General features: G+C 34.9%; 1 protein-coding gene across 4 annotated transcripts in view; it reads right to left on the bottom strand.

Moving 5' to 3' along the window:
- The window catches only part of CCDC91 (coiled-coil domain containing 91), a 224,895-nt gene that overhangs the window by 46,803 nt on the left and 151,019 nt on the right, over positions 1-27,073 (bottom strand). For all 4 annotated transcript variants that reach the window (XM_064479162.1, XM_064479161.1, XM_031443870.2 and 1 more), the window contains 2 exons: positions 26,772-26,948; positions 6,674-6,787 (listed from right to left, as the gene is read on the bottom strand). In XM_064479162.1, coding sequence (XP_064335232.1) covers positions 6,674-6,787; positions 26,772-26,948 — 291 coding nt within the window. The remainder of the gene's footprint in view (positions 1-6,673; positions 6,788-26,771; positions 26,949-27,073) is intronic.

Genomic DNA, 27,073 nt, shown 5'->3' with positions numbered 1-27,073 from the left:
GAGATATCTAGCTATTGAATAAAAACTTTCTTTGGTTTGGCCCATCTCAAGAAGCTGTATCTAACTGTAGGCCTTCTGTGATGTGCCCATCAGGTGCGTCAGCTCCTAACTGCCATGGCCTATGACTCCAAGTTGACACTGACTTTGTTGATCTGTCGTTGATTTGAATCAATTCTTACCACCATCTAAATTTTAAGAACTTTACTATAGTGCACTAATGGAGAAGTCATCTAAATATTTAAGAAAAAGCTAAAACTTTTCTATGAAGAATAAAGTTAACTGTCACTATAATGACTTCTTGAAGTGACTGGGTAATTATTTACATAAATATTATTTCACAAAGTTATTTCAAAAAAACAGAGATGAACAATTTTAGATACTAACTGGCCCCAACTAAAGTATTTATACTTTTTGTACTTTGATTTAGAAATTTTGCTTTGCTTTAAACAAAAATGCTATTCCAAAGAACAGTTAACGAAGCATACATTAATTGCTGTACCAAACTAGTTCTTGAGTACATGCATAAATTTTCATTTTAATTTGATGTGAGAACAATTGTTTTATTCCCTGAAACAGGAATAATGGAACTTAATCTAAGCATTAAGCTATGTCTATAATATCTTCTCAATTACCCCACTGTTGAAATGGAAATGATCGACAGATCTGCCTACCAAAGTCCATGACTGTTCACGTATCAGTAAGTTCTTTCAAGGTTATTCTTTTGCAAGGGAATCCAGCAAAATAAGAAAGAGGATTGAAAGATTTTTAAAATATAAAGTAAAGAGTAGCAATAAATTTGATTTTTAAAGTATACTGTATAAAATAAGCTTTCAAAGAAGAGTATAAGATAGAAAAAATAGCAAGTTCCTGTTTAGACCCTAGCTATGTAAACTTTTAAATTCCCTTTGGCATCAGAAAATAAGGTACAACTGAAAGCCTGGATAACAACTGAGTGTGAGGGTATATTACTCATTTTAATATGCCTTCGTCAGATAAAGGCATTTTCTGAGACCCAAATCAAAAGTGACAAGGGCAGATGTTAAATTGCTACCGAAATGCTTCTTGCATAAGCAGCCAGATACAGCCTGCCCCAGGACCAGTGAAAGCAAGGCCAACTGATTAGTATGAGAATGGGGCAGGAGGCTGGGGAATGCCAGACAAGTGTCACTTCTCTACACTAATGTATAAATAGTGCACAAAATAGCTACTATGATGCAACTGATTTATACCAAGAATTAAAAACCCCTCGAGAGATTCGTCAGTTGTCAAGGAAAATGTTACTCATAGTCTTAATAGATTTGAGAACTGTAAGAGACATTAGAGCCCAGCTGGTCCAACATTGAAATTATTAAGGGGAGAAAAGTAAGGCACCACAAGATATTAAATAACTCGTCTTGAAATCATATTTAATTCAAGTAACTTTAAAACTGATCAGAAACTAAAGAGAGTTCATTTTAGTCAAATATTGCCTTTTATTAAATAGTTTGAGATGCAAACACTCAAGAATAGTGTAGAAAAACTGGATTAAATGAGTCCTTTTATAATTAAGAAATTCTAACAATGCCTTGACCACAAAAACTTTGAAGTAAAGATAATTGCTCCTTACTCTTCTGGAAATATCTAAATTAAAAGGATCCTCTCAAGTGAAGATTATTTTCCTGGAGGTGATTTAGAAAACACAGGCCATAATTCTGGTTCTTAAGAGGAAAAAAAAATAATCTTTTATTACATTTGGATGAGATTTTATTTTTTAGGAATCACTGCTGGGCTGTGAGCAGTTGCTGCTTGCTGAGTGTTATTCACACTTCCTCCCTCACAGCGAGCTCATGTGTAACAGTCTTAGCTTGTGGGATGGGCTGGAACACTTCATTCTAATCCAAGGGCCATAGGTCATTTTCAACCACAAATTCTTCCTCCCTAGGGAAGTGTCAAGGGATGTGGTCTTTCGCATCTCATTTTCCTACAGTTCCTTTAGTCTAAAATAAAGTTCATGTCACTAACGGCCAGATCTAAAAAATTATAATGCCTTATCTGGCAATTAATATCCAGAGAGAAATCTTTTTCAGAATAGCACCTTAGGAATTTCTATTTTCTAGTTACAATGAGGCATAATGAAAAAATATTTTAAAGGGCTGACAAGAAGACATTTTCTCACTGAGATTATTTTGATAGCCTAGAACAGGGGTTGACAAACATTCTTCTGTAAAGGCCAGATGGTAAATAATTTAGGTCATGTGGGCCTCATGGTTTCTCTGAACTACTCAACTCTGCTGTTACAGCATGAAACCAGTCAAAGAGTAATACGGAAATGAATGGATGTGGCTATGTGTTTCAATAAAACTTTATTTACAAAAAAAGGTAGCAAGTTAAATTTGATACATGGGCTATAGTTTGCAACCCTTTAATCTAGAATTTGCAATGATTCGAAAGAGTTTGAAACCAAAAATTTAATTTTAATATACTATGGCTATCAAATGTAAATCATTATACCTGCAGATACCTAGCTGATTCTCAGACAAATTGAGCATATTTTAAAGTCTTTTTAGGTTTTTTCTGCTTACCTTTGCTTTTCTATTATACAAGTTATAGTGGTAATTTCTAAATTTATTAAAAAGCTGGACAATTTCTATCAACTAATCTGAAAATTTATGAGAACTAAGATTGCAATTTCAATTTCAATTTCAATTGAAATTTCACAGTAAATTTGTGAATTCAATGTAACAATTTTGTTTTCTGGGCTTAACAAGGTACATTTTACTGAAGATTTTTTAAAACTATCATTTAAAATACTTGTAAGAAAGTACTTTTATCACTGGAGCAGATATTAATTTGAAATATTTTTCTGGTTGATCATTTAAAGAGCTCTCCTTGTTTAGATATTTTTGATTACACACTAATTTTTGGTTATTATTATGACTTGGACTAACAGTACAATTACTGTGTATCCAATAGTAAATAATTTAGTATGCCATTTTAGTTTAAATTATGATTCACATAATTAGTACATGGATAAGTAGCCCCTTTGTCCTGTCTAAGAAATTTAGACCAGATGAATACATTTATAAAGTTCAGTGGCATCACTATTGATCTGATACAAAAATGGTAAATGACATTTAAAAGTAAAATATTTTCTCAGAATGACTCTAATTTGAATCCTAGTATAATTCTAATTCTAATTCTGAGTATACTTGTAATATTCAAAAGTCTTGGATCACTGATTAAAACTTGTTGATTGTAGATACCCAGAAAAGGCAAGCTTATCCTCTATGGTGATTTGTAATTCAAAGACATTTAATATTGTTGGTTAAATCATAAGCTACTTGAAAAGTTAAGCATTTCAGATTTTTAATTTGAGTGTTTCTGTCTTTTAAAAGTAGAAGACTGAAGGAAAAGATGTAGAGGAAAGGAGTCCTCATTTCACCCTTTTACTGAATTTGTAAAGGGTAAGATGATATCAAAGGAAAGGTTGTTTAGGACAAAAGGCATATAAAGACAGGAACTAACACAACATTAGACTTCTTCTTCCAAAGACTTTGGAAAACTTCAAGAGGGGACGGATTACTTCACAGACTGGAATGTAAGCCCAGTTGGAACCAAGGTCTATCGGGCTTTTGAGGTGTCTAATGTTGAAAATCTCAAGTTGACTCTCTAGTTAAAAAAAGCTGGAGAGGAGAAAGGAAAATTTTTGTTCTGGAAAAGTGTTCTACCCTGATGCAAATAGAAACCCATCTTACAAAGGAAGAAGGAGAAATGAGTTGCCCTAATTTAGTCTTTTGGAAAGAGACAAAAAGATTATGAATTCTCTAAAAAACTTTTGTTTCATCTAAACATTCCTTTAGAAGCTATGAGATGCCTTTTTTTTTTTTTTTGTATCTGAAAAGTTTCCAAGCCCAAAAATATTCATAAAAATTAACTTGAGACATTGAAACACACTTTTGGAAAGAAGAGCACAGTAATTTTTAGAAAGTTATATATTTAAAAAAACCCGTAATTAGTTGGTGCTTTCATTACAGATATTTTATCCACTTTCCTTTACTATAGTGTTTCTGTTTACAGAGATAGAAACATTCAAACATTAGAAGTATTCCACACTATGCGTTATTTAAAAAGTCCTAAATCCCTAAATGGAAGTAATACATTACTTCCTACTAATGTACCGATTAAATCATTTTCATCTTTTGTGAATCTAGCAGCAAGAGTGAAATAAACTATTAGAATCATGTTGTAAACATCAGAGGAAACAGAATGCCAAATGTTAATCCGAAAAGCACACTTTTCATTAGCAAAAACAATGCTACTAGGCATTTCCGTTTTTCTTTAATAACACAGTGAGAATGATCTTCATAACAGCATGTATTTACTGAATCCAGACTCCAGCTGTTCTATTTTGTTACATGTATTAACTCATAGCAGTTCTGTAAGGTAGGTATTAAACTGATTGTTCTTAACATCTAAAGGAACAAGCATGGAGGTGGAACTTAGGTGCAAACAGAATCTAATATTGTCATGATTTTGTTGTTGCCATTTAATGAACATTTCTACAGGAGACAACTGGTTTACCTAACACAAATGAATACAAATCCTTTAATATGATTTGCAAGAACAGAGACTAAATGGCAGAGTTCATTGTCAGTTCTCTTCAAGGGTTAATTTACCTCAAAAAGGGACCAGATAACCCCTATAAAAGCATTTCTTGCTCTCATATTAAACATTTCATATGGCAGCCACAAATTTCTTTTGAAGAAAAAGTAATATATGATTTTTAAGTTTTTTTCAAAGAAAAATATTCCATTGTGATCAAAGAAATATTAATCTAAAATAATCTTATGAATAGGTTTGCTATGTAATATAATTTCTTGTCTAAATGAAGTGCTCGAATAAGAATTGGCTATATATTACTGAGACAAGATGATTAAAAAAAGGAGACAGCCACAAGACTTCTTGAATTTTTTTCAAGTGTGTTCTCTATCACAATTTCTGTCTGCAAGTGGAAAGCATCTGTAATTCCTTTGCTGCATGACTACTTCTGAACCAGGTTAATTAACACAAAACTCCTTGGGGAATACATATGGAAATCGGAATTTTCTGGGAATATACCACTTTCTGAAAAGTCAACTGACTATTTTTCGGCTCAGAATTTTCTCTGCAAAAGGTTAGGGACCTATTGGGAATTTGGGAGAAATTGCTTTTGGGAGTTCGCGATTTGCAGATATTGACTGGTATATATAAAGTAGATAAACAAGTTTATACTGCGTAGCACAGGGAACTATATTCGATATCTTGTAGTAGCTTACGGTAAAAAAGAGTATGAAAATTAATATATATATATTCATGTATGACAAGTAATGTGCTGTACACATAAATTGACATAACATTGTAAACGGACTATATTTCAATAAAAAATAAAATAAACAAATAAATAAATAAAAAACGCTTTGAGATAACGTGCACAGAGATTAAATCCCATATAAAATGCTTCTGTGAGTGATTAATTTATCTGCAAAGCCTACTTAGTGATTTTTCACTCTGCTGACAACTACCTGTGTTGAAACCTAATGGTAGCTGCTGAGGGGTGAGAATTTTCTTTGTATCCTGCCAAGCTTGACCTCAGAGCAAGAGTCTGGAGCTAAAATGTCAAGAGTTTTTACTACACTCCTAGCTTTCTACTTAACTGTAAAGTGCAGAATGATCTTTTATTTGCATTTTGACCACAATTAATTAAGTTTAGATGTTATGTATCAAATATCCTCATACGTACTATGTTTTATTTATATTTTTATTATGTTAGGTACCACGTGATAAACACCACAAAATCTATTTATATGTATATTATATATTTACACCTAATATTATATACTGTATAACATACAGTCCTTAAATATATTACTTTGTAATATAGAACATGTTATACTAAACATATAAACAAGATATAAAATATTTCATGTGAGAAAATTTACCATATAATTCATTATATAATAGACTGTAATGCAATATGCTTATTACAGAGATTACCATTAAACATCTCATCTTAGGTGTTTCTCATCTTGGTCACTACTTAAGAAGAATAAAGATCTGTTGAAAAGACTACAAATTAAGTTTGACCTATTATTTTCAGCCACTGCTCAGACTCACAATAAAACCATATTGTACTGAAATGTCATTTATTTTGTAAAGCTTCAACATGCATTCTGAATTTTGATAAGCATAATCTGAATCTTGTTTTTGAAATGGAACTATGGCAGAAGAGCCTTTATTTGGTAACTGGAATCAAGTCTATTAGAACCACCCTGCTGTTAACACAGTCAGAAGGCCAAAAGATTGCATAAAAATTTCAACAAGTATTGTAAGAAATAACAAACTTAGGGCAAAAACACTAAAAATATACAACTGTCTACTTTCTTCATAGGTGTAAAGTTACATTGGAAATGCTATAGGTCCTTTTTAGGAGTCTAGCAAGAAATCATTCAGGGTACTTTTTTTTGTTCACAGATGGAATTTATGTTTATAGACATAACTATTAGAATATATAACTATATCAGAAAAATAATCAGATAAAAATTACTAAACTAGATGACAAAGGACATTCTAGTATTTTAAAATTTCATGTCACAGGATGGAAGCGAATGTTCCAGTTGATGGAAGCACAAATTAAAACCCTCCAGGGGACACTTACCCTTTTCTGCTCCTTTACATACTCTATCAATTCATCTCTTGTTCTCTTCACTGCCTCTTCCACAGCCTTTTCACTACGCTTCTGCTCTTCTATTATTGCTGCCTTAACAGTTTCCTGTTTGTGAGAGGATGAAAAGAGTCAGGGAGGTGTGCACTGTGACATTTTTGTGTCCATTTTATATAAACTAAAAACCCCCTTCAATGGGTGGAGCTCATTCTGCTCAAAGCACATCTTTAAACAGGAGTAAGAACTTACAAAAATTTTTTAGGTTCTGTTAGAGATTCCACAGAATTCACTTTTCTAAACTGAGTGAAAGGGAAAAGAAATGGAATAAGCCATTTATTGCAGGGAGCGCCTGACAGACTCCAGTGCCTTCCTTACCACCCTTTCATTTGATGTTTACATGATTGATTGCCTTCCTGTACTTTGCACTATCCACATAAGACTTCCAACTTGTGTTTATTCTTCCAAGAACACCCTAATGCTCTAGGCTGTTTTATTCACCTTTAATTTCCCATCATACAATAATCAAGTGTGGTCTGGGTGGCAAGATTTACAGCTAGTTTGGTCCTCCTGCCAGGTTAAGATGTTGAGAGCTGGACACCAGGAATGAGAGGTAAAAATTCCACCATGTGTGCTAATATCTGAAATGAGAAATTAGGGAGAAAAGCGGTACTCTCCATTTTACTGAAATAGCAATTGGGAATCCTAAGATAATTCAAAATTTCAGATAAAGAGAAAGCAGGCTAAAATTCTGAAAAAGAAAGGTAATGCTTCTCAAAAACCAGGAATAATTTTCTGCTAACATAGTGCCTTATGGATTGGATGAATGCTACAAACGCCTCTAACTTCCCTTTGTGTACATAGGTATCATCCTTTTTTTGGACACACAGTCATTTAGAAAATGACTTGAAATTCCTCAGGAAGATTTCCTTCATTTTGTTACTCATGAGGACTCTTCACTCTGTAGTGTATGTATGTTTTTGTTTAGAAAATGTAAAACAACATAAAGAATTTTCTACTATGAATATATTTACTGTAGAAATTGGTAAATACAGCAAAATATGAACACAGAACAAGACACACACCTTTCACAACTGAGTATAAAGAGGGTGGGGCTCACATTATACACACTGTTTTGTAACTCTCATTTCTCACTTAAACTATATTTGGAATATTTTAAAGCAGTTATATATTCTTTTATGATTTATATTCGATTACTAGGATTATAATAATTTATTTTATCAACCTTTATTCCTGGATATTTCGGTTGTTTTTAATAAAGCAGTGATGAGCAGCCATGTATGTATCTTTGTGGTGCACGTTAGATATTTACTTATTTTCAGTTCAAGAGGTAGAATCATTCTGGCCGATGGACGTAATTTTTGAGCCTTCTTATAGCTTTTGACATTTTGCGTAATTTTTTCCCATAAGCAGCCCATGAGAATAGCTGTTTTCTTGCACCTTTGATTACGTTTAGCCTCATCATTTTTTAAAATCCTTGCTTATTTAAGGGAGAATGATATCTAACTTTATTTTGCATTTTAAAAGGTTATTAAATGACATATAGCATTTTTCATAGAAATATTAGCAATATATACATTAGCTCTTATCATTTACTTGATCATGCTCTCTTCCCACATTAACACTGGTATACTCATTTTTTAGATCCCTTCCCTAACATATAAAATTAAGTAAAAAATCTGAAAAGCCCTATAATGGTGACTTCGACAATTGCTATTATTTATTTTCAATCACTAAGAATATTAAGCTTTAGTTCTACTGATGAAATAATAGAATACAAACTTGTTTCCATGATTATCCAAAAAGATTAAAGTTGAAAAACTATAGTAACTTTTGAAAAAAATTAGGACAAGATTATTTAAAAACGCATCAGTTGAGACAAGATGGCAGATTGGCACGACTCACACCTCGCCCTCTCCCACACATCCACCAAGAATCACACCTACAGACCCACTGGATCGCACAGAACACATACTGCAATCTGGCAGAGTGTCTCTCACTTCGAAATACAGGCGGATTCTCACCAAATCTGATAAGCAACCAGTTTATATTGTATAGCACGGGGAATTATATTTAATATCTTGTCATAACTTACAGTGAAAAAAAATGTGAAAATGAATATATCTATATTCATGTATGACTGAAGCACTGTGTGGTACACCAGAAATTGACACATCATTGTAAACTGACTATACTTCAATAAAAACATTTTTAAAAGCTGGTACAATAAGAGCATCTACACTATTATAATCCTATTGGTTTCACATTAATTTGAAATTTGAAAACTTTCAGATTTTAGAAAGGCAAAAAATAATGCATGTATTACTAAGCCCCCTGAAGTAAAATATACTAACAATTCTGTAGTGAAGGGTACAAATAATTTACACTATGTGGGTAAATTAAAAGTATAAATAGCTTCACATCAGTTGAGGACAGGTTTTGTCAACAGCTGAGTTATAAAAATTCTTGGTTTTCAAGGGTTTTATAATTTTAAAACTACGGTAGACCTGGATTATTTGAATATAAAAGGTAAACCCATACCATATTAAGTATCAATCAGAATTTCTATCTAGTAAGGGTCATAGTAAATTTGACCAGATCTGTTTGGTTGAAGGCAAAAGCATCAATTTAAATAAAAGGGATACATCCAGAAAAAACATGTAGAATTAGCTAGTATGTTCTTCAGTTAACGTTTTGAGTGGGGGGAGGGGGCTGAGGCTTTAAATTGTCTGCTCTGTCCACATTTCTGAGGATCCTCCTTTCCTAAATTTTGAGCTGACGAAGAATCATTTACAAAGGAAGTTTCCCTTGATTCTTTCCTCCCAAGTTGGGAGTTAGGTGACAGTCAAGGTTGTGAAATCCACCCTTAAATACTAGTTGTCAGTAAATAAATATCTTTGAATATGATGCAGCAGTAAAGTTTAAGCTTTGCATTTTCTTACCAGATCAAACTCTGAATTAGTAGGAAATGATTAATGATTTTTGTGTGCATATATTCAAGTGTCTGTGAGTATCTACCTGCACGTTTCACTGAATTCCATGAGTGAATTACACTGTCCCTATGAGTGATGAGAATTAGTCTAAAATAAAATATACCTCACAAGGAATGAAGATTTGCTGCCCATGAGTATATTCAAATAGGCAATTCTGGAAGAGTATTTTCCAGAATATTTTAGTAGTGGCCAAACCATTGGAACATGGTATATCCTCCAAGGCAAGTTTTCTCAGTCTTGGCACTGCTGACAATTCCTTGCTGGGGGTGGAGGTGGGAGTCCTGTCATAAGCAGCATACTTGGCATCTACTCACTAAATCGCCTCCAGGTGAGAAGCAATCTCTCAAATAAATAGCTGAGAGCAAAAAACATTTGCATATATGTCATAATTTGTTCAAATAAATGTTACACTTCTCATCATAAATATTTTATCTAAAAATAAAATATTTGCAAGAAATCATATCCAGATGATTATATAACTAGTTTTTAAGTGTGGAAGAAAAAGTTCTATATACTAATTTTTAAAAAAGGAATGACTGGAATCAGTTTCTACCCTGTTACAATGAAACAGGTCATGATAAATGTCATTTAGGGCCAAAAGCTTATATAATACTGTGTACAAGATTTGAAAATTTCTCCTCATTGCATATAAGTACAGTTATGCTTTAGTATCCATTAAATCCTCCACACACGTCAGTAAAAAACAGGATCATGAACTTGTAAATGGTCTCTGGTTTTTCTTTATCAGTGCACTTTAGTTAAAGATGATAAACACAGTTAAATTATTTACGGGAAACAAGCCTCAGCAATCAGCTCACTTCTGGTCTGTGGGCTGTAAACCACAGTACCAAAGATTTTCTAGGGCAACTGTGTGCTTTACTTAATTTTTGTTTTTATATATGATGTATGCATATTATCTAATTATGTATTATTTTAAAAGTTGCCCATGGTTGTGGAAATGCACCTTAGAAAATGAGTGTCAGAATCGTAAGTCAAGTCAAGCTGCTTTATGCAGTTCCTGTGTTAAAAATGGTGAGACCCCTGTTCTACACAAATTTATGAGCTCAGGCTACAGTTCCATCAGTGCTTTTCATACATGGATGCAAGTGCAAATGAACTTTCCGTATTTCAAAATCCATTTACTGTGCAACTGAGGAGCGTTCATCTAACTTTCAATTAGAAGTAATTAATCTGCACTGTAATGACATGCTAAATGGAAAATACTAATAGAAGAACCTAATTCTGTTTCTTAAGTGAATATGCACAGTTGAAATCATATGCTCATTGATTGATATCAATATGTGCCAGCATCTAACTGTGGGAAAGACATTCTTAAAGATGAAATGTGTAGAACCTCATTACATATTAACATTAATAAATGAGTCTTTGCAACCATTTTTGATAGGGTTACCTAAGTGAATCACAATGAAGCAAAATGTTATCCTCCCCAAAGAGGATTCCATTTGCTAGGAGATCTACACCATAAAAGTTATTACTGTATTTTGAATTTCATCAATTAAAAATTTTTGAAGATTTGCTTTTTCTCTTATTATGTAAGCACCTACAAAATATTCTCAATTAAGCCTCTTGATCTATAAATGCCTGAAATATTTACTTTCTGGCCTTTCATAGAAAAAGTCTGCCAATCCCTGACTTGGGTCATGATTCTGCAAAGCGGCAATCTGAGCTGGGCTCAGCTGGACAGTTCTTTTGGTCTTGGCTGGGCTGTCCCCTGTACCTGCCATCAACTGCTGGGTCTGATGTGGCCCCTCCTACCAGAACGGCCTACTACAGGAAAGCTTGCTTCCCCTATTTGTGATCTCCCAATCTCCAGCGGACCAGCTCAAGATTCTTCACATAACAGCCGGACAGAATTGCAAAATAAAGTGAACGCATGTACAATCTCTTAAAACATGAGCTCAGGAATGATACAATGTGGTCACAGTATACTGGCCTGGGCAAATATGTACATTAATTCCAAAATTCTCATCTAATTGTTAAAAACAATTGTTGTTGTGGGAAACATTCTTCCCAGTATGTTCAAAGATACCTCACATTCTATGGTGCTTATCTTCTTGGAGACGTATCTCCTGGACGCATCTCCAGTCTGGACTGGTTGCTCTCTAGGTCTGTTACACAGCTGTCTATGCTGGGATTTCCCCCAGTCACTTTTCCAGGGATTCACTACATCCCTCTTGAACTGTGCCTTCAGCTCTCCAGGAACTACTGGATTTTTCTTTCTTGGTTTATTCCTTCGTTTTGAGAGAGCACCTCCTCCAGAAGGTTCTTGAGAAAAGGCACAAGGGAAGTAAAAGTTTTGGCATCGCCTCTGTCTGAAAATGTTTTTATTCTACTCTCACACTTAACTTATAGATTGGCTAAGTGTGGATTTCTAGGTTGGAAATTTGTACAGTTTTAAAGGTTATTGAAAAGTCTGATCACATTCCGATTCTTATCATTTGTATAAATTTTCTCCGTCTGTGAGAACTTTTATGCATTTTCTTTACCCGTTTCTAAAAAATTCATGACGGACTTAGGTATAGGCCTAACTAGAAACTCACATACTCTGGAAGATTTTTTTCTTCTACTACAACTACCACCACCCCCCCCCCACTACTACTACTTCTACTACCGGTACCTGTACCACCACCACCACCTCCTCTACTGCTACTACTACTACTTCTACTTCTATTACTAGTTATACTATTACTACTACTACTTCTGCTACTACTACCACCACCACCACCACCTCTACTACTACTACAACTACTACTACTACCACTACCTCTACCACCACCACCATTACTACTACTTCTACTACTACTGGTTATACTACTACCACCACCACTACTACTAGTTGTAGTTCTACTACTACTTCTACTCCTACTAGTTATACTACTACTTCTACTTCTACTTCTACCACTACCTCTACCACCACCACTACTACTTTTACTACTACTAGCAGTTCTACTACTACTACTACTTCTACTACTACCACTACCACCTCCTCTACTGCTACTACTACTACTTCTACTTCTATTACTAGTTATACTATTACTACTACTACAACTACTACTACTACCACTACCTCTACCACCACTACTTCTACTACTAGTAGTTCTACTACTATTGCTTCTACTACTAATACTACCTCTACCACCACCACCATTACTACTACTTCTACTACTAGTAGTTATACTACCACCACTACCACTACTACTAGTTGTAGTTCTACTACTACTACTTCTACTAGCAGTTCTACTACTACTTCTACCACTACCTCTACCACCGCCACTACTTCTACTACTAGCAGTTCTACTACTACTACTTCTACTAGTAGTTCTACTACTACTGCTTCTACTTCTACTACCACTACCTCTACCACCACTACCACTACTACTACTACTTCTACTACTTCTACCACCACCACTACTACTACTACTTCCACTACTACTACTACTTCTACTTCTATTACCACTACTACTTCTACTACTATTACTAATTCTACTACTACAGTATTATTTCCTGCATTCTATCTTCTGTTTTTTATTTCTCAAAATCCAATGATTTAGCTAATAAACCTCCTGAACTCACTGCCTAATTTTCTGGTCTTTTCATCCCTATTTGCCACTTCTTTGTATTTTTATAGGCTTTTCTCTGGAAGACTTCTGCCACTTTGTCTTCTGACTCCTGTTATTGCTGTTTTTAACTTTCTACTATATTTTTAATTTTTAATCTTTTTGTTTGACTTTTAAAAAACATCCTATTCCTGTTTCATAGATGCAACATCTTCTCTTACCTCTGAGGAAATTGATGACAGGGTTATTTTTTAACTTTTCATATCTCCATAGAATCTGTTTTTATTCCCTGCTTTTCATGAGAAGCTATCTGCTCAGACTTGACTATCTGCTCATGTTTAAAGACCAGAGCAGTAAAATGCTGAGTAACACCTCTGTGCCTGCAGTTGTGGTTTATGGACTATGATCTTAATAGCAGAGAAATTTGGCTGGGTTGTTTCTCTGGGGTAATTTCTGATACCAATATATTTAGGTTTTTTATCTTGGGCTGTCGAGATTCCTCAGAAAAGAATCTTCCAATTTCCTGTCTGGTTGCCAGCATTCTGAGAGCTGTGATGGGAAAAATGGCCCAGGTTCTTAATAAGCAGCATAAAACTTTTCACCTTGCGTCCTCTCAACCCCATTTCATTATAGAATCTATACCCTCAACTGTGCTTGGTGGTCCCTGGTCCAGAGAACCTCCATTTTCTTTGTTCCCAGAGAACTAACCCCAGTTTTCTGTCAGGACTGGCAGAGGATGAGTGGGGATCTAACTGTTTAGTACACAGACTTTCAAACATTCTTCTATTTGAAGCTTCATCTTCATTTTCCTTCTAAAGAGACATCTTACTAGTTGTAACTAGTAAGCCTTTTAGAACTTCTACAGTGTACACTGGTCTTCTCAGTCATCTCCATTCCTAATTTAGGGATCCATTTCAGAGTTTCTGTTTCAGTGGGGTTTTAGAAGGGAGAAGATTAAAATGCTCTTTTTAACTAGATACATGTTAGAAAAAAATACATTAAACATTTTATTTTGAAATAATTTTAGATTTACTTGAAAACTTGCAAAGGGTCCACATATGCCCATAATCCAGCTTCTAGTATTAACATCTTACATAATTATGGCACATTTATCAAGCTAAGAAACTAATATCATATAAAATATTAAATAGATCACAGATTTTATTTATATTTCATCAGTTTTTCCAATAATGCCATTCTTCTGTTTTGGATTAAACCAGGGTAAAATGTGACATTCAGATATCACAGATCATTAGTCTCCTCCAATCTGTGATAGTTTCTCAGTCTTTCCTTATTATTACTTTGACACTGTTAAAGAGTACTTTTCAGGTATTTTGAAGAAATTTGGATTCATCTTATTTTCTTATGACTAGACTGGGGTTATCAATTTTGGGGAAGAATACCATAGAGGTGAAGCATGCTTCTCACTGTGTCATATCAGGGGGCACATGGCATTAAACATTATTTATCACTGGCAATATTTAACTTTGATCATTTGGTTAAACTGGTAACTAAAGTTAACCTTTTTTCCCTTTCTATTATCCATTAATTAGATATGAACAACTAAGTTGAGCCACTGAAGAGGAGGGAAATTGTACTCCATCTTCTGGGGGGGGAATATTTACATTTGTTTTTTAAGAGATAAGTGAGTATTTTTAAACTACAGATACAGTTTCTTTTAGAGCTACAGAACTATTTAGCATTTCTAATTCTTCATGTGTCAGTTCTGTCTTTACAATTGATTTCTGTCTTTACAATTGATTGGTATTCATTATATTGCTGTATCACATTTAAAATTTGTATAGCATCTACATTAGATCAATTTATTCATTGCTTTGATAATGTTCATTAGTAACATCCCTCTTTCTTCATTAATCTTGTCAAAGACTTGTGACTTTTCTGTCTTAAGTGACAATTCAGTATTTTTAAGCTTTTCCATCTGTGTCATGAATTTCTGTTATCATCTTTTTTCTTTACTTCTATTTTCTTTGGATTATTCTATTCTTTCTTATCTATCTTCCTTAATAAACTGTTAGTCCATTATTTTCCAGCCTTTTCTATTTTCTAATTTAAGTATATGATGCTATGATTTTCCTCTGAAGTAATACTTTAGATGCTTCTCACAACTTTTTAAGTAAATGCCTACTTTAATAAGGACTTCATTATTTTTAACTTTGTACTTAGCTTTTTAAATGTCACACACAGTGAAATGCACAAACATTAACCAGTGGGTTTTTACATGTGAATACACCCATTTACTCAATACCCAGATGAAGAAAAGAACATTTACATGCTACAGAAAGTTCTCGCATGCTTCTCCCCATCACAGACGATCACTATTGTGATTTCTATCACCATAGATTATTTTTTTCCTGTTCCTAAAGGTCATAAAATATGAATCATGTAGTATTTATATTTTTGTGACCAACTTTTGTTCAACATAATATTTTTGAGATTCATCCATACTCTGGAGTGCATCATTAGTCTTTTTTTTTTTTTTTTTTTTTTGGTGTAATGTTGAAAATAATATTCATCCATTTTACCAATAACAGATAATTTGGAAAGTTTCCATTTGGGATTATTATGAAGAAAGCAAGATCTATCAATCCTTTAAACATCTTTTAGTGGGATGAGCACTAATTTCTGTTGGGTGTATACATAATATGGAAATAGTGAGTATCAGGGTATATATGTGTTGAGCTACTTAGTAAAAACTGCCACACACTTCTAAAAAGTGAGTAGACAAATTTACACCAGCAAGAATGTATGAGAGGTCCAGTTGGTCCACATCATTGTCAACAGTAGGTACTGTCAAGTCTCTTTAATCATATCCATACCCAGGGCAGGGGTATACTGGTAACTTACTGTGATTTTAATTCACATTTCCTGGATGAATAGTGATATTGAGCCCTTTTCCATGTGCTTACTGGAGCCTTTTACATGTTCTTTTGTAAACTGCCCTTATTCCTAGGTTGTGGCCTTTAGTCTAAGGAAGAAGGCCCTTCAGCGTTTCTCAGATGAAAGCCTTTGACTTATTAAAGCTCTTCTACCTTCACAGGACTTAAGTTCCTGAAAGAATCTGGTTGGCTTTTTAGCCTCTCAGCTCTTCTTTTTTGCTATTGGATTTTAAGAGTCTTGCTCTCTGCATATGCAATTGAGAATTTGGCCAGTGACTTGGGGGTAATCTGAAAACTGATTTTTGTTATTCTGAGAGTTTGTTCTGAAAATATGCCCCTTGGCAGGCCTGAACTTTGCCTTCTGCCTCATCAGCCCTGTAAGACATACGTTTTCTGCTCGAGCCCTAATTCTGCATGCTGCAAAAAAGAAAATGCTTTTAAAGTCTGAATGTAAAGTTCACCTTGAGTGTTTCCATTTTCTCAAGACTTGTAGCTCCTCCAATCCCATCTGCATTAGTTGCTCTACAATGACAAGGCCTTCAGTAAATTATTTTATATATTTTGTAGCACATTTATGGTTACTTTTGGTGTAAGGCTAGTCCTATATAAGCTATGTTGTAATGAGTACAGTAAGAGAGTCCATTCATTAAGCTTTACATTCTAATATTATCTATCTCACTTCTGTAAGTTATCTCTGGTTCTTTTAAACATTTATACTTTTTTTTCATAGTCTTTTGTCTTATTCCTGACTCACAGAAGAGATGTACAAATTAAAGATTTTGTCCCTTTAAACCAGTTCTATAAAATATTATTTAGTCTTTAAATGCTATAGATTCCAATACATTTGTTACATTCAACATTTTTTTTCTCCTGTCACATGATAATTCATTGCAGATGGGAATAATGATATCATTGCACAAAGGATTCGTTAAAGTCTGCAGTACTGTTGGAAAACAGCTGATACCGAAACTTGTGACACAGATATCAGTGTATAATATATTGTCTCTCCTAAAAAGTCTACCTGTACTCATGCAGCCACTCATTACCTTACAACAAATCTTGTAATGTTCGAAAGTAAACACTTTTCTGAAGCTGAATTTAATTGTCCTTGTTTCTCCCAGATTACTTTCTAAGTATTTCACTGAATAACAATAATGGTAAGAATCGTCTAAGTTTGGCACCCAATGGACAATCTAATGAACACTTTTTACAAAGGGATCATGAAATGCCCAAAGCACTAATTTTGGTGATGCTGCTTTTGGTAATATGTTTCATTTAAAACCAACCAAAACTTTTAAGAGAGCTGAATTGTGTTGCTGGAGATCAAGTCCATTTAAAAAAAATTAATGTGTCTCCTTAAAACAGTGATGGCCCGGCATCACTTTAATAATCTCCTGTGGCTTGTTAAAGACTTGGTTTCTATTTTCAAAGTGCTTGTAATCTAGTGGAGAAGGTATTTTAATATAATACAGCTGGGCAGTGGTAGAATTATACTAAATGCCAATGAAGAAGAAAGAACACTAGACTTCATCTGAGAAGTAGAAAAATAAGTTTTCTGAATTTAAAAAAAAGCTAAATTATTAAGAAAGAGAGGGTTTTGAAAGTTAGGAAAACAGCAGCACTCTGGGCTGAAGGCACAGTAGGACTGGAGGCTCAACACCATAAATAGCGTGGTGCGTGCACGAGCAGTTTGGTACTAAAAGCACGAAATGTGAAGTAGAGTCGGAGAGGATGAGCCGGAGATGCAGAGACCAGGTCACTGAAAGATTTATATTTCATGCTCTGAAAGGTTTATGGGTCATACCAAGTAGCCTTAATATAACCCCAGAAGCTATGGGGAGGCACTGAAGAAGTTAAAGTGGGAGAATGACATTTATTCCAAATTGAAAGGAGACAAAACTGGAAGCGAAGACGTCTATGTAAGAGGTCAACGTAAGCAATGAGGACCCTAATTAAGTCAATGATAGCAGGTAGGAAGGAAGTACATATGCTTAAGGATTATTTAACAGGTAAAATGGGAAAGCTTTAATGATTAAAAAGTATGAAAACGGGGATGAAAGAGAACGAGTCTAGAAGGAATTCACCCTCTGGACTGGGTAACTTGGTAGATGGTTATATCACTGAATGAAATAGGGAATGTAATAGAAGGAAAAATCTTGACAGATGAGAAGGTAAGTTGATGTGGTGTTGTTCACTTGTCCCCAGATTAAATTAAAATTAAAAACAATTAAAATCTAAGATTTTACCCATACTTAACTAGGTTAGTACCAAAACTCTGGAAATAAAAAATGTTAAGACAAACTAATGAATCAAAACGAAGTACGTCAAGACAGAAAAATTATTTCAGCGCTGTAAAACTATCTGGCCTGCTAAGCTAAAATAGAAATGTTATTTCCTTTTTTAAAAGAAGAGTCAGGTGGCAATGCTAAATTTTTTAAAGAAAATTTAACCACTGATTGTAATGTCTGTGGCTTTGGGGGAAAACATAACCCCAAATTACAGCGGCTGTGGTTATAAACTGTTATGAGGCGCTTCCAACGTCAGACATAGCTTAAGTGTCTGTACGCACTGGAGTCTTTTTACAGGACTCTGCTAGGCCAGCAAAATTAATGATGCTCTTCTCTTTGCTCCCTCGGTGTCAGTAACAAATTTGCTTTCTTTAACAAAGATTTTTAAGGGACACAAAATTAATTTAATATGAAAATCAAATAAGCCAGAGTCATAAAGTTTCTCCTTAATAAATCAGAAAAAACAGTACAGGCCTAAAATCACCACTATGACTTGGTCTTAATTTACGCCCAAGGCCAAACAAAATCATCTCTCAAATGAGGCTGTAGAAATATGTGCCACAATCATTAGGCAGTGTTTTCCGTCAGTTTAATGTTTCTCACCTCAGTTAAAGTCAGTACGAATGCAGAGAAAAGCTAGAAGTCAACTGGGAGCAGAAGCTGACTTGTCCCTTGCATTTCTCAGGAGTAACTGTAGTTAAGTTTACACTGATTGTGCTTTCTTTGCCACACGCTGTCCTCCCCTCATCTCTAGTGTGACTTAGTGATCACAGATGTTAAGTACTGCTAATTACAAGCCCTATTCTGAGAATTCTGTTAATTAAAGAAACATTTGAGTGCTGTGAAGTGATCTACATTTTAGAATTAATAAAACAGCTTCCAGGCTTTAGAAAGTCGGCCGTCCAGGCAGTGCTTGAGCAGTCTGTTCCCTGGACAGGAGGTCTTCAGGCTCCGTGGACGGACCCCAACCAGCTGCCAAGGAACTGGCGGACAGAATGAGTGCTGGGCCCTGAGACCAGACAGGAGCCGGCAGGACCCGCTGTCATGCTGGTGGCTCTGAGCATCCCAGAAAGACGAGGCGCTGGCCCCTCAGCCCTGGGTGATACAGGATTGCGATGCAGAAAGCATCAGTAACTTTAATTCCTTCCCAATTTCATCTGAAACGCAACAATCAGAAGTGTGAGGCCGTCTCCACTAGTACAAGCTAATCTGAAGTAGACATCGTTTTCTTCTAGTTAGAAAATGGCCACATTCCATAAAAGAAAGTCATGCAGAGTGTTGTCCAGAACAATTTTCTTTTTATTTATTCAGTTTTAAATATCATCTATATGCTTGTTAATCCCAAACTTTGGTCTCCAGCCCTGACAAGTCACCTGAACCCCAGAGCCATGTTTCTAACTGCCTACTCAACATTTCCTCTAGGGTTATGAATCGGCACCTCAAATTTAGTATGCGCCAACTGGAATTTTTATCCCCATAAAACTTAATCCTTACTCACCATAGTAAATGAAGTCACCCTCTGAAGTCACTATCTATCCAATAATTTATTCTTATAGTCATTTGTTTTAGAAAGTCAGCTTTATGAAAATATTATTTGCATATAGTAACATTCATTGATGTAAAATACATACTTTGATATATTCCGTCAAATGCAATTACCACCACAATTATGATTAAAACATTTCTATTACCTTCAAAAAGTGCCCCCATCTCCTCCCCGTCAACTGCTGATTTCTTTCCTCTCAAAGTAGCTTTGCCTTCTCCAGAATTTCACATACAGGCATACCTTGGGGGTATTGTGGCTTTGGTTCCAGACCACGGCATAAAGCAAATATTGCAATAAAGCGAGTCACAGACATTTTTTGGTTTCCCAAGGCACATAAAAGTTATGATTACACTATGCTATAATCTATTAAGCTGTCTAAAAATGTACATGCCTTAATTTAAAATACTTTACTGCTAAAAAATGTTAACCATTATCTGAGTTTTCAGAGAGCTGTAATCTTTCCGCTGGTGGAGGCTCTGGCCTCAGTGTTGATGGCTGCTGACTGATGAGGGTGGTGGCTGCTGAAGGCTGGGGCGGCCGTGGCAATTTCTTAAAATAAGACAACGAAGTTTGCGGCACTGATTGACTCTTCTTTTCACCAACAATCTCTGGAGCACACAGTGCTGTTTGACAGTGTTCTACATGCAGCAGAACTTCTTTCAAAACTGGACTCAGTCCTCTCAAACCCTGCCACTGCTTTAGCCAGCTCAATTTCTGTGAATATTCTAACTCCTTTGTTGTCATTTCAACAATCTTCACAGTATCTTCACCAGGACTCGATTCCATCTCAAGAAACCACTTTCTTTGCTCATCCATGAGAAGAAAAGTCCCTACTCACCTAAGGTTTACCATAAGACTGCAGCAATAGAGTCACATCTTTAGGCTCCACTTCTAATTTTAGTTCTCTTGTTTTCCCCCACATCTGCAGTTACTTCCTCCACTAAAGTCTTGAACCTCTCAAAGTGATGCAGGCAGGAATCAGATTCTTCCAAATACCTATTAATATTGATATTTTGACCTCTGTCCATGAATCTGGATGCTCTCAATACATCTAGAAAGGTGAATCCTTTCCAGAAGTTTTCCTATCAAATGTGTCCCTCTAGAAAACACTGTTACACAGACCAAATCCAAGATTATACACATTGTGATTTATTCTGTAACAAGCACACTCTTTCATGACAGTTAGTCTACCTATCTAACTTCTCACCTATTTATCTCTTATAATATTTTTTTTTCCTGAAAACCCATATGGAGATTATATCAGGTAGAAAATTATTGACACTAAGATTTAGGATCATTTTCTCCAAGTGTGAGGAAGAAGAATCTCTTAAAGATGACAGATTAATACAATTTTGTGCTTCAGGATCAGTTCTTTTTTTCTTTTGAATATTATTAGCAAAAGCCTTCAGTAAAGGAATGAAGTAAGAACAAGCTTGACTAACCTTTACATACTGACGTGACCAGATGCTTTGACCATATTTTAGGCATATTAGGTCACAAGCAGGAAAGCTGGGGCATGTTGAAGGGAGGAGGAGACAGGCAGACTGTATTAGTGGTGAAAGACGTCAGGTCTGGTGGGCATGGACTTTTGGCTACGTTACGCTGACCAATCTGCGTGGAGTCAGATAAGGCTCTACCAGCAGTACTGATCCCAAAAGAATTTGGTATGTGAAAGGCACACTAAGTTCCAGCTCTCACGGATCCAAGAATGAGAACAAAACCTAAAAAAAGCTAGCTATGAGAAAGGGTTTTCAAGACTATGGCCACATACAGCAATTTCCTTTAGACACATTCAAGCAAGTCCGTAACTTAGCACTGCCTTTCCAAAGTTGAAGCCCGAGCCATGTGCGCTTTTCACCAAGAAATACTGCCATTAAAGTCTTAAACTAACAAGTAATTCAAAACACCATCTTTCCATTTCACTTTGTATCTCCTTCTCCTTAGTGTTATGATAAATAAGGGATTCCAAATTCTGCCTCATAATATGATAACAATGGGGCTCCTAATACTGGTGTACATGTAATTAGCACCAAGACTCTTGCTTTAGAAAACTAAAGAAGCCGATCCAAATAAAAGAAAATAACCAAAATACTTTACAAGCATCAAAGATCTTATTAGATACTAAAAATAGTGTTTCATGATCTGGAAGAAGACAGACACGTTAGCCCAGCCACTCAAATTTGATTTGTCTTGAGGCTATTTCCTGATTCTGAGATTAAGCAGAAATAAACAAAATGACACATCTGAATGACATAAATAAATGAATAAATATTCTAGAAAAATAAAAAATAAAAGAGGTGTAACTCAGAATGTAATAGATGGGTTTTTAAAAGCAAGTTAGAGAATTAGTGAATTAGAAGATACAATAGAAGAAATCATCCATATACATAACAAAGAAAAATAAATGGAAAATAAAGAAGTGATACTAAGACACTTAGAGAATACAGTGAAAATGTACAACATACACAAAATGTAAACTATATATAATATATGTATATATTTGTACACACATATATTACATTTTCACTGTACAGTAGGAAGAGAAATATTCACTCATGTACATGCAACCTTGTTTTTATAGCAAAGAGGGTGCACTTTGAAAATTTAATAGAGCAGTTTTTCAAAAAATTCTAGTGTTAGTTTTTGAAGAGCACACATACCTGTAATATATATGATGAGGGCTTATAAATTTTGAGAAATGGTCCCCTTTCGTTCTTTGCACTATTTATGATAGCAGATTAAAATCTTTGTCTATTAAGTCCAACATCATTGTAGTTTCTACTGACAATTTTTCCTGTTTATAAGCATGCCTTACTGTTTCTCTGCATATCTCATAATTGTGTGTTGTTGATAAAAACTAGACATCTGAAATAATGTAACACAGCAACTCCGGAAATTAGCTTTCCTTCATCCCCCAGGAATAACTGTTGCTGCTATTTGTTTCTTTAGGAACTTTCATTCTACAACTTTTCTGTACTAATTCTGCCAAGTCTATATTCTTTGTCGTATGTAGCCATTTAAGTCTCTGCTAGGTTAGCTCAGTGGTCAGCTTACGATTAGACAAATTAGTTATTTCTTAAGTAACTTGAACTCATAAGTTTTTCATTATTTGTCAACCTCTATCTGTTGGGGCACACCCTCAACACACAGTTTACAACTCTACCTCAGCCTCCACTTTCTGCTTGCATAGAATCAGTCAGCCAGCGGTAAGAGATTAAGACCTTCTTAGGTCTTTCCTGGGCACATATACCTTATGTATGTGTGTGACCTTCAAGTATTCCAAGAACATTTTTAAGAGAAAGAGCTTTTCAAAGTTATCTATGGCAACCACATTTCCCAGAATTCTCAATTTTAAGTTTTTTGGCTGGCCTCTTGTTTGCCCCAAGTGGTATTTTTGTCCCAGGCAGCTGAAAAGTTAAAACAGTTGCCACTTATTGTTTCTGACAAACATTGTGGGTATAGAGCTTTTCCTGCTGAGCAAACACTGAGTCAGGTCGAACATCAACAAGCCTTGTGAATGCAAACTTTCTAGGGAACTGCCAGTCAGGCCAAACAGTAACAATTCTCTGGGGACAGTTTTTCTGGAGCTCTGAACCTGGTCTGCTCGTTCAGTGCCTTCTCCATTGCTGATGTTCACAGCTGCCGTGATTGTGATGCTGTACTAGTTTTTAAAGCTACCATGGAGTTGGGCAGTAGGGGATGGGAATAAGGCAAGATAAAACTCTACAAAGCTTGCTGTACTTATAGACAGAGATTTAACTATTTTTCTTGAATAAATACTTCTTGGGTTGTTGAAGCTACTGGTTAATTTCCAGAGTTCTAAAAAAAAAAAAAAAACTGATTTTGTCCATTTTTGCTAGTTTTCTCATTGCCTTTCTGGAGAAGCTAATTTGCAAAGGTCCTTAGTCTTGCCATTCCACAAGTTCTGCCTGGACCCTCCCTTTCAAAGAGTATCAATATTTGATACTTTATAATATATTAAATGTATAGACTTAATCTATCTGAAATTCATTTGGTATACAAAGTCCAGAAGGAAATGGGCAGCCAATAGCAATTACAATTGACCCCTGAATAACACAGGCATGGGTCTACTTAAACATTTTTTTTTCAATAAATACATACAGTACTACACGATCCACGGTTGGTTGAACTCGCAGATGCAGAACTGCCATATGGAGGGCCGACTTTAGGACTTGAGAGTTGGCAGATTTTGGAATTAACAGTGGGTCTGAGAATCAATCCCCCACAGATACTGAGGGATGACTGTATTTTTAATCTATTCTGGGTTAATCAGTAAGATACTTTTGAAAATCTAATAAAAGGTCTAGACTATCTCTGCAGAAAAATCTGCACATGTACACAAATTTTGCATAACTTCAGTAAATTCACAGACTGTCTAGGGCCCCCTTCCATTGAACCCAGATTAAAAACCCTGAAATGCTAAGGTAACTTATCCTATCTAATTTGTAACTTCATCTTTATAGATTAGTAAATTACAGGAAAATCTGTGCCTTTGTATTCTATCCTATTCCACTGGTCTGCGTGTCTGTCTATATCCATAACGGTGCCACACAGTTTTAGTTATACCAAGCATCTTTCTGCCTCAGGGCCTTTGCGCTTGCTATTTCTCATGCCTAAAGCACTCTTTCCCCAGCCACTCACAAAGTAAATGCCTCACTTCAAAGCAGGCCTCAGCTCAGATGCTACCTCCTTAGAGAGTCCTTACCTGACTGCCTGATTTATACATTGGTTCCCTACCTCTCTAGCCTCTTACACAGCTTCATTTTCCTTTGTGACACTGATCACTACTTCACATTCTTATACCTTTAATAGCTCCCTGTCAGTTTTCTTCACAAGAAGGCAGGGAAAATTTTTTTTTTTCACTACTGTACCCCCAGAAATAAGTATAATCCTGGGAATATAATGGGAAGTCCTTTCAATTATTAATGTAAAACACCAAAGACTAAGTTTGACCATGGCAATTTATTTGCTTATCCTGCTGGCTTAAATAAATAAAAGATATGAAAGATATATAAGCTTTATCTGGCTCCAAAGAAAAGTAATTTGTCAATTTTCTAGAATAGAACTGAGAAGTTTTAAGGGGCTGGTAGAATGACAGCTGTTTGATTTTAGGTTTTACTACAACCATGTAAGAATAAAAGCAGTGAGCTCTTTAAGGAGGACCTGGCATACATTTGATAGCACCAACTCACATTTGAAAATCTGAGTGTTACTTGGCAACACTGTTCTCTCTCCTACAGATCTTCTCTATTCAACTGTCAGCTACAAGGCAATTAAACACATACACACTTCTCTCTCTCTAGAAAAATATACAACCACTTTTAAAGAAAATAAACACAAAGTATTTATTCACAACAAGACTGGGTTATCGTCACAGTACTCCGAGCCAACAGACAACAAATATCAAAGTATATTATATACTATAGTATTTCGTGTGGACAAGAATGCTCCTGACAAACTGACAGAGAGGATGCTCTTTAAGATACATTTTTGTTGTTGTTGTTTGGGTGATGAGTATGTGCTGATTTATTCCTGCCCTCTTTCCCAATTTCATGGTGACTAATAACCCACATCTGTGTTAGCTTAAAGGAATGGTCTGTGGTCACAAAAAAAGTTTTAAGTAAACTCTCCCAAATGACCTTACTGGCATGGAATTCCAACCAAATGAACTGAGAGACAATTAAACACACATACAATATATATATATATTTGTTGATACTAACGTAGGTTACAGAAAGAATTAGAAAGTAATCATTACTTTAATGGAAAAAAGCAAGGAAAAAAAATAAGATCTATTACCACACTACTGTTATACAGTTATCTTACCATAGATGTCATTACAGATCTGTATAATTTTTAAAATAAATGAGTTAACTGTGTGTTCTTGAGAATAAACTTAGGTGACATCTTTTAAAAGCATCTAACATTGATCCTGGATATTAGAAAGACTCAGCATCCTAGGCTTCATTAAGATTAGCTAATGACTCATAAGTAAATCTTCTAGGTTGTTTGTTCTCAAAAGTTAGTCATTTCAGGTACATTTATAATGCACGGTTGAATGAACAATGGACATATATGTAATGTTTTGATCTGTAAAACAAAGATTTCCATAATTTTTTTTTTCTCTTTATACTTGTTGGAAGAAAGATTTACTTGATTTATTCAGATATCTCATTGTCTATATAAAGAAAAGACCAAACACAAGTAAAATAGAACCATGCAAATTCAATTATGGAAAATGAAATCAATGTAGTTTTTAATAGTTCAGGTAAGTAATCAAGTTATTTTGTAGACAGGCCACATGTGTTGATGCGTATGTATCTTACAAGACTAAGGGGTTATTTGTCAGGTTCTGTTACTGCTACCAACCACAGGTACATAAATATACAAATTAGACATAAATCAATTAAACTGTTTTCCATACACATACATTTTTTTCTTTGATTGTATATGTATGTGTGTGTTTGTGAAAAAGAAAAAGCAAACATATTAAACAGGAGCCTTAATGCAGCTGCAAGGACTGAACATGAATTTGGATTCTGACTTCTTTGCAAATAGAGTAAAAAGGTAAAGTGATGGGTGTTAAAAAGTAAAAGTGCAGATAAATTGAAAATTATTCAGTTAAAATATTCAAATCAAAGGTAAGACAATTATGTCCAATAAGGTGATTTCAAGTAAAAGAAAATAGTAGCAGAAATACTTTATTTTGAGAATAAGAAAAAAATATTGACAAAGAGCGAATTTTACTAACCTGACTAATTTTTCTTTGCTCCTGTATAGCTTTTTGAATCTCCTGAGATACTTTCTCTTGATCCTTCGCGTGCTCAGTCTTCCATAACTCCCTTTCTTCAGCGTGAGCTTTTTCCAAATGTTTTCTTTCCTCTTCTATGGCTTTTAAAACTGCTTCCGTCATTGCTTCTTTCTCAAGCTTCAAAATAAATAATGACCAAAACAAAAATGTTTGAAAAAGTGACTACACAATATTCCTTAAATAAGACAGGCTTGAATTAACCTAAAAAACACAAAACTTTGATTCTATAGGTTTCTTTCTGA

Source organism: Camelus dromedarius, chromosome 25, assembly GCF_036321535.1.
Source record: "Camelus dromedarius isolate mCamDro1 chromosome 25, mCamDro1.pat, whole genome shotgun sequence".
Lineage (NCBI taxonomy): Eukaryota > Metazoa > Chordata > Mammalia > Artiodactyla > Camelidae > Camelus > Camelus dromedarius.
This window is presented reverse-complemented; position numbering and strand designations above follow the sequence as displayed.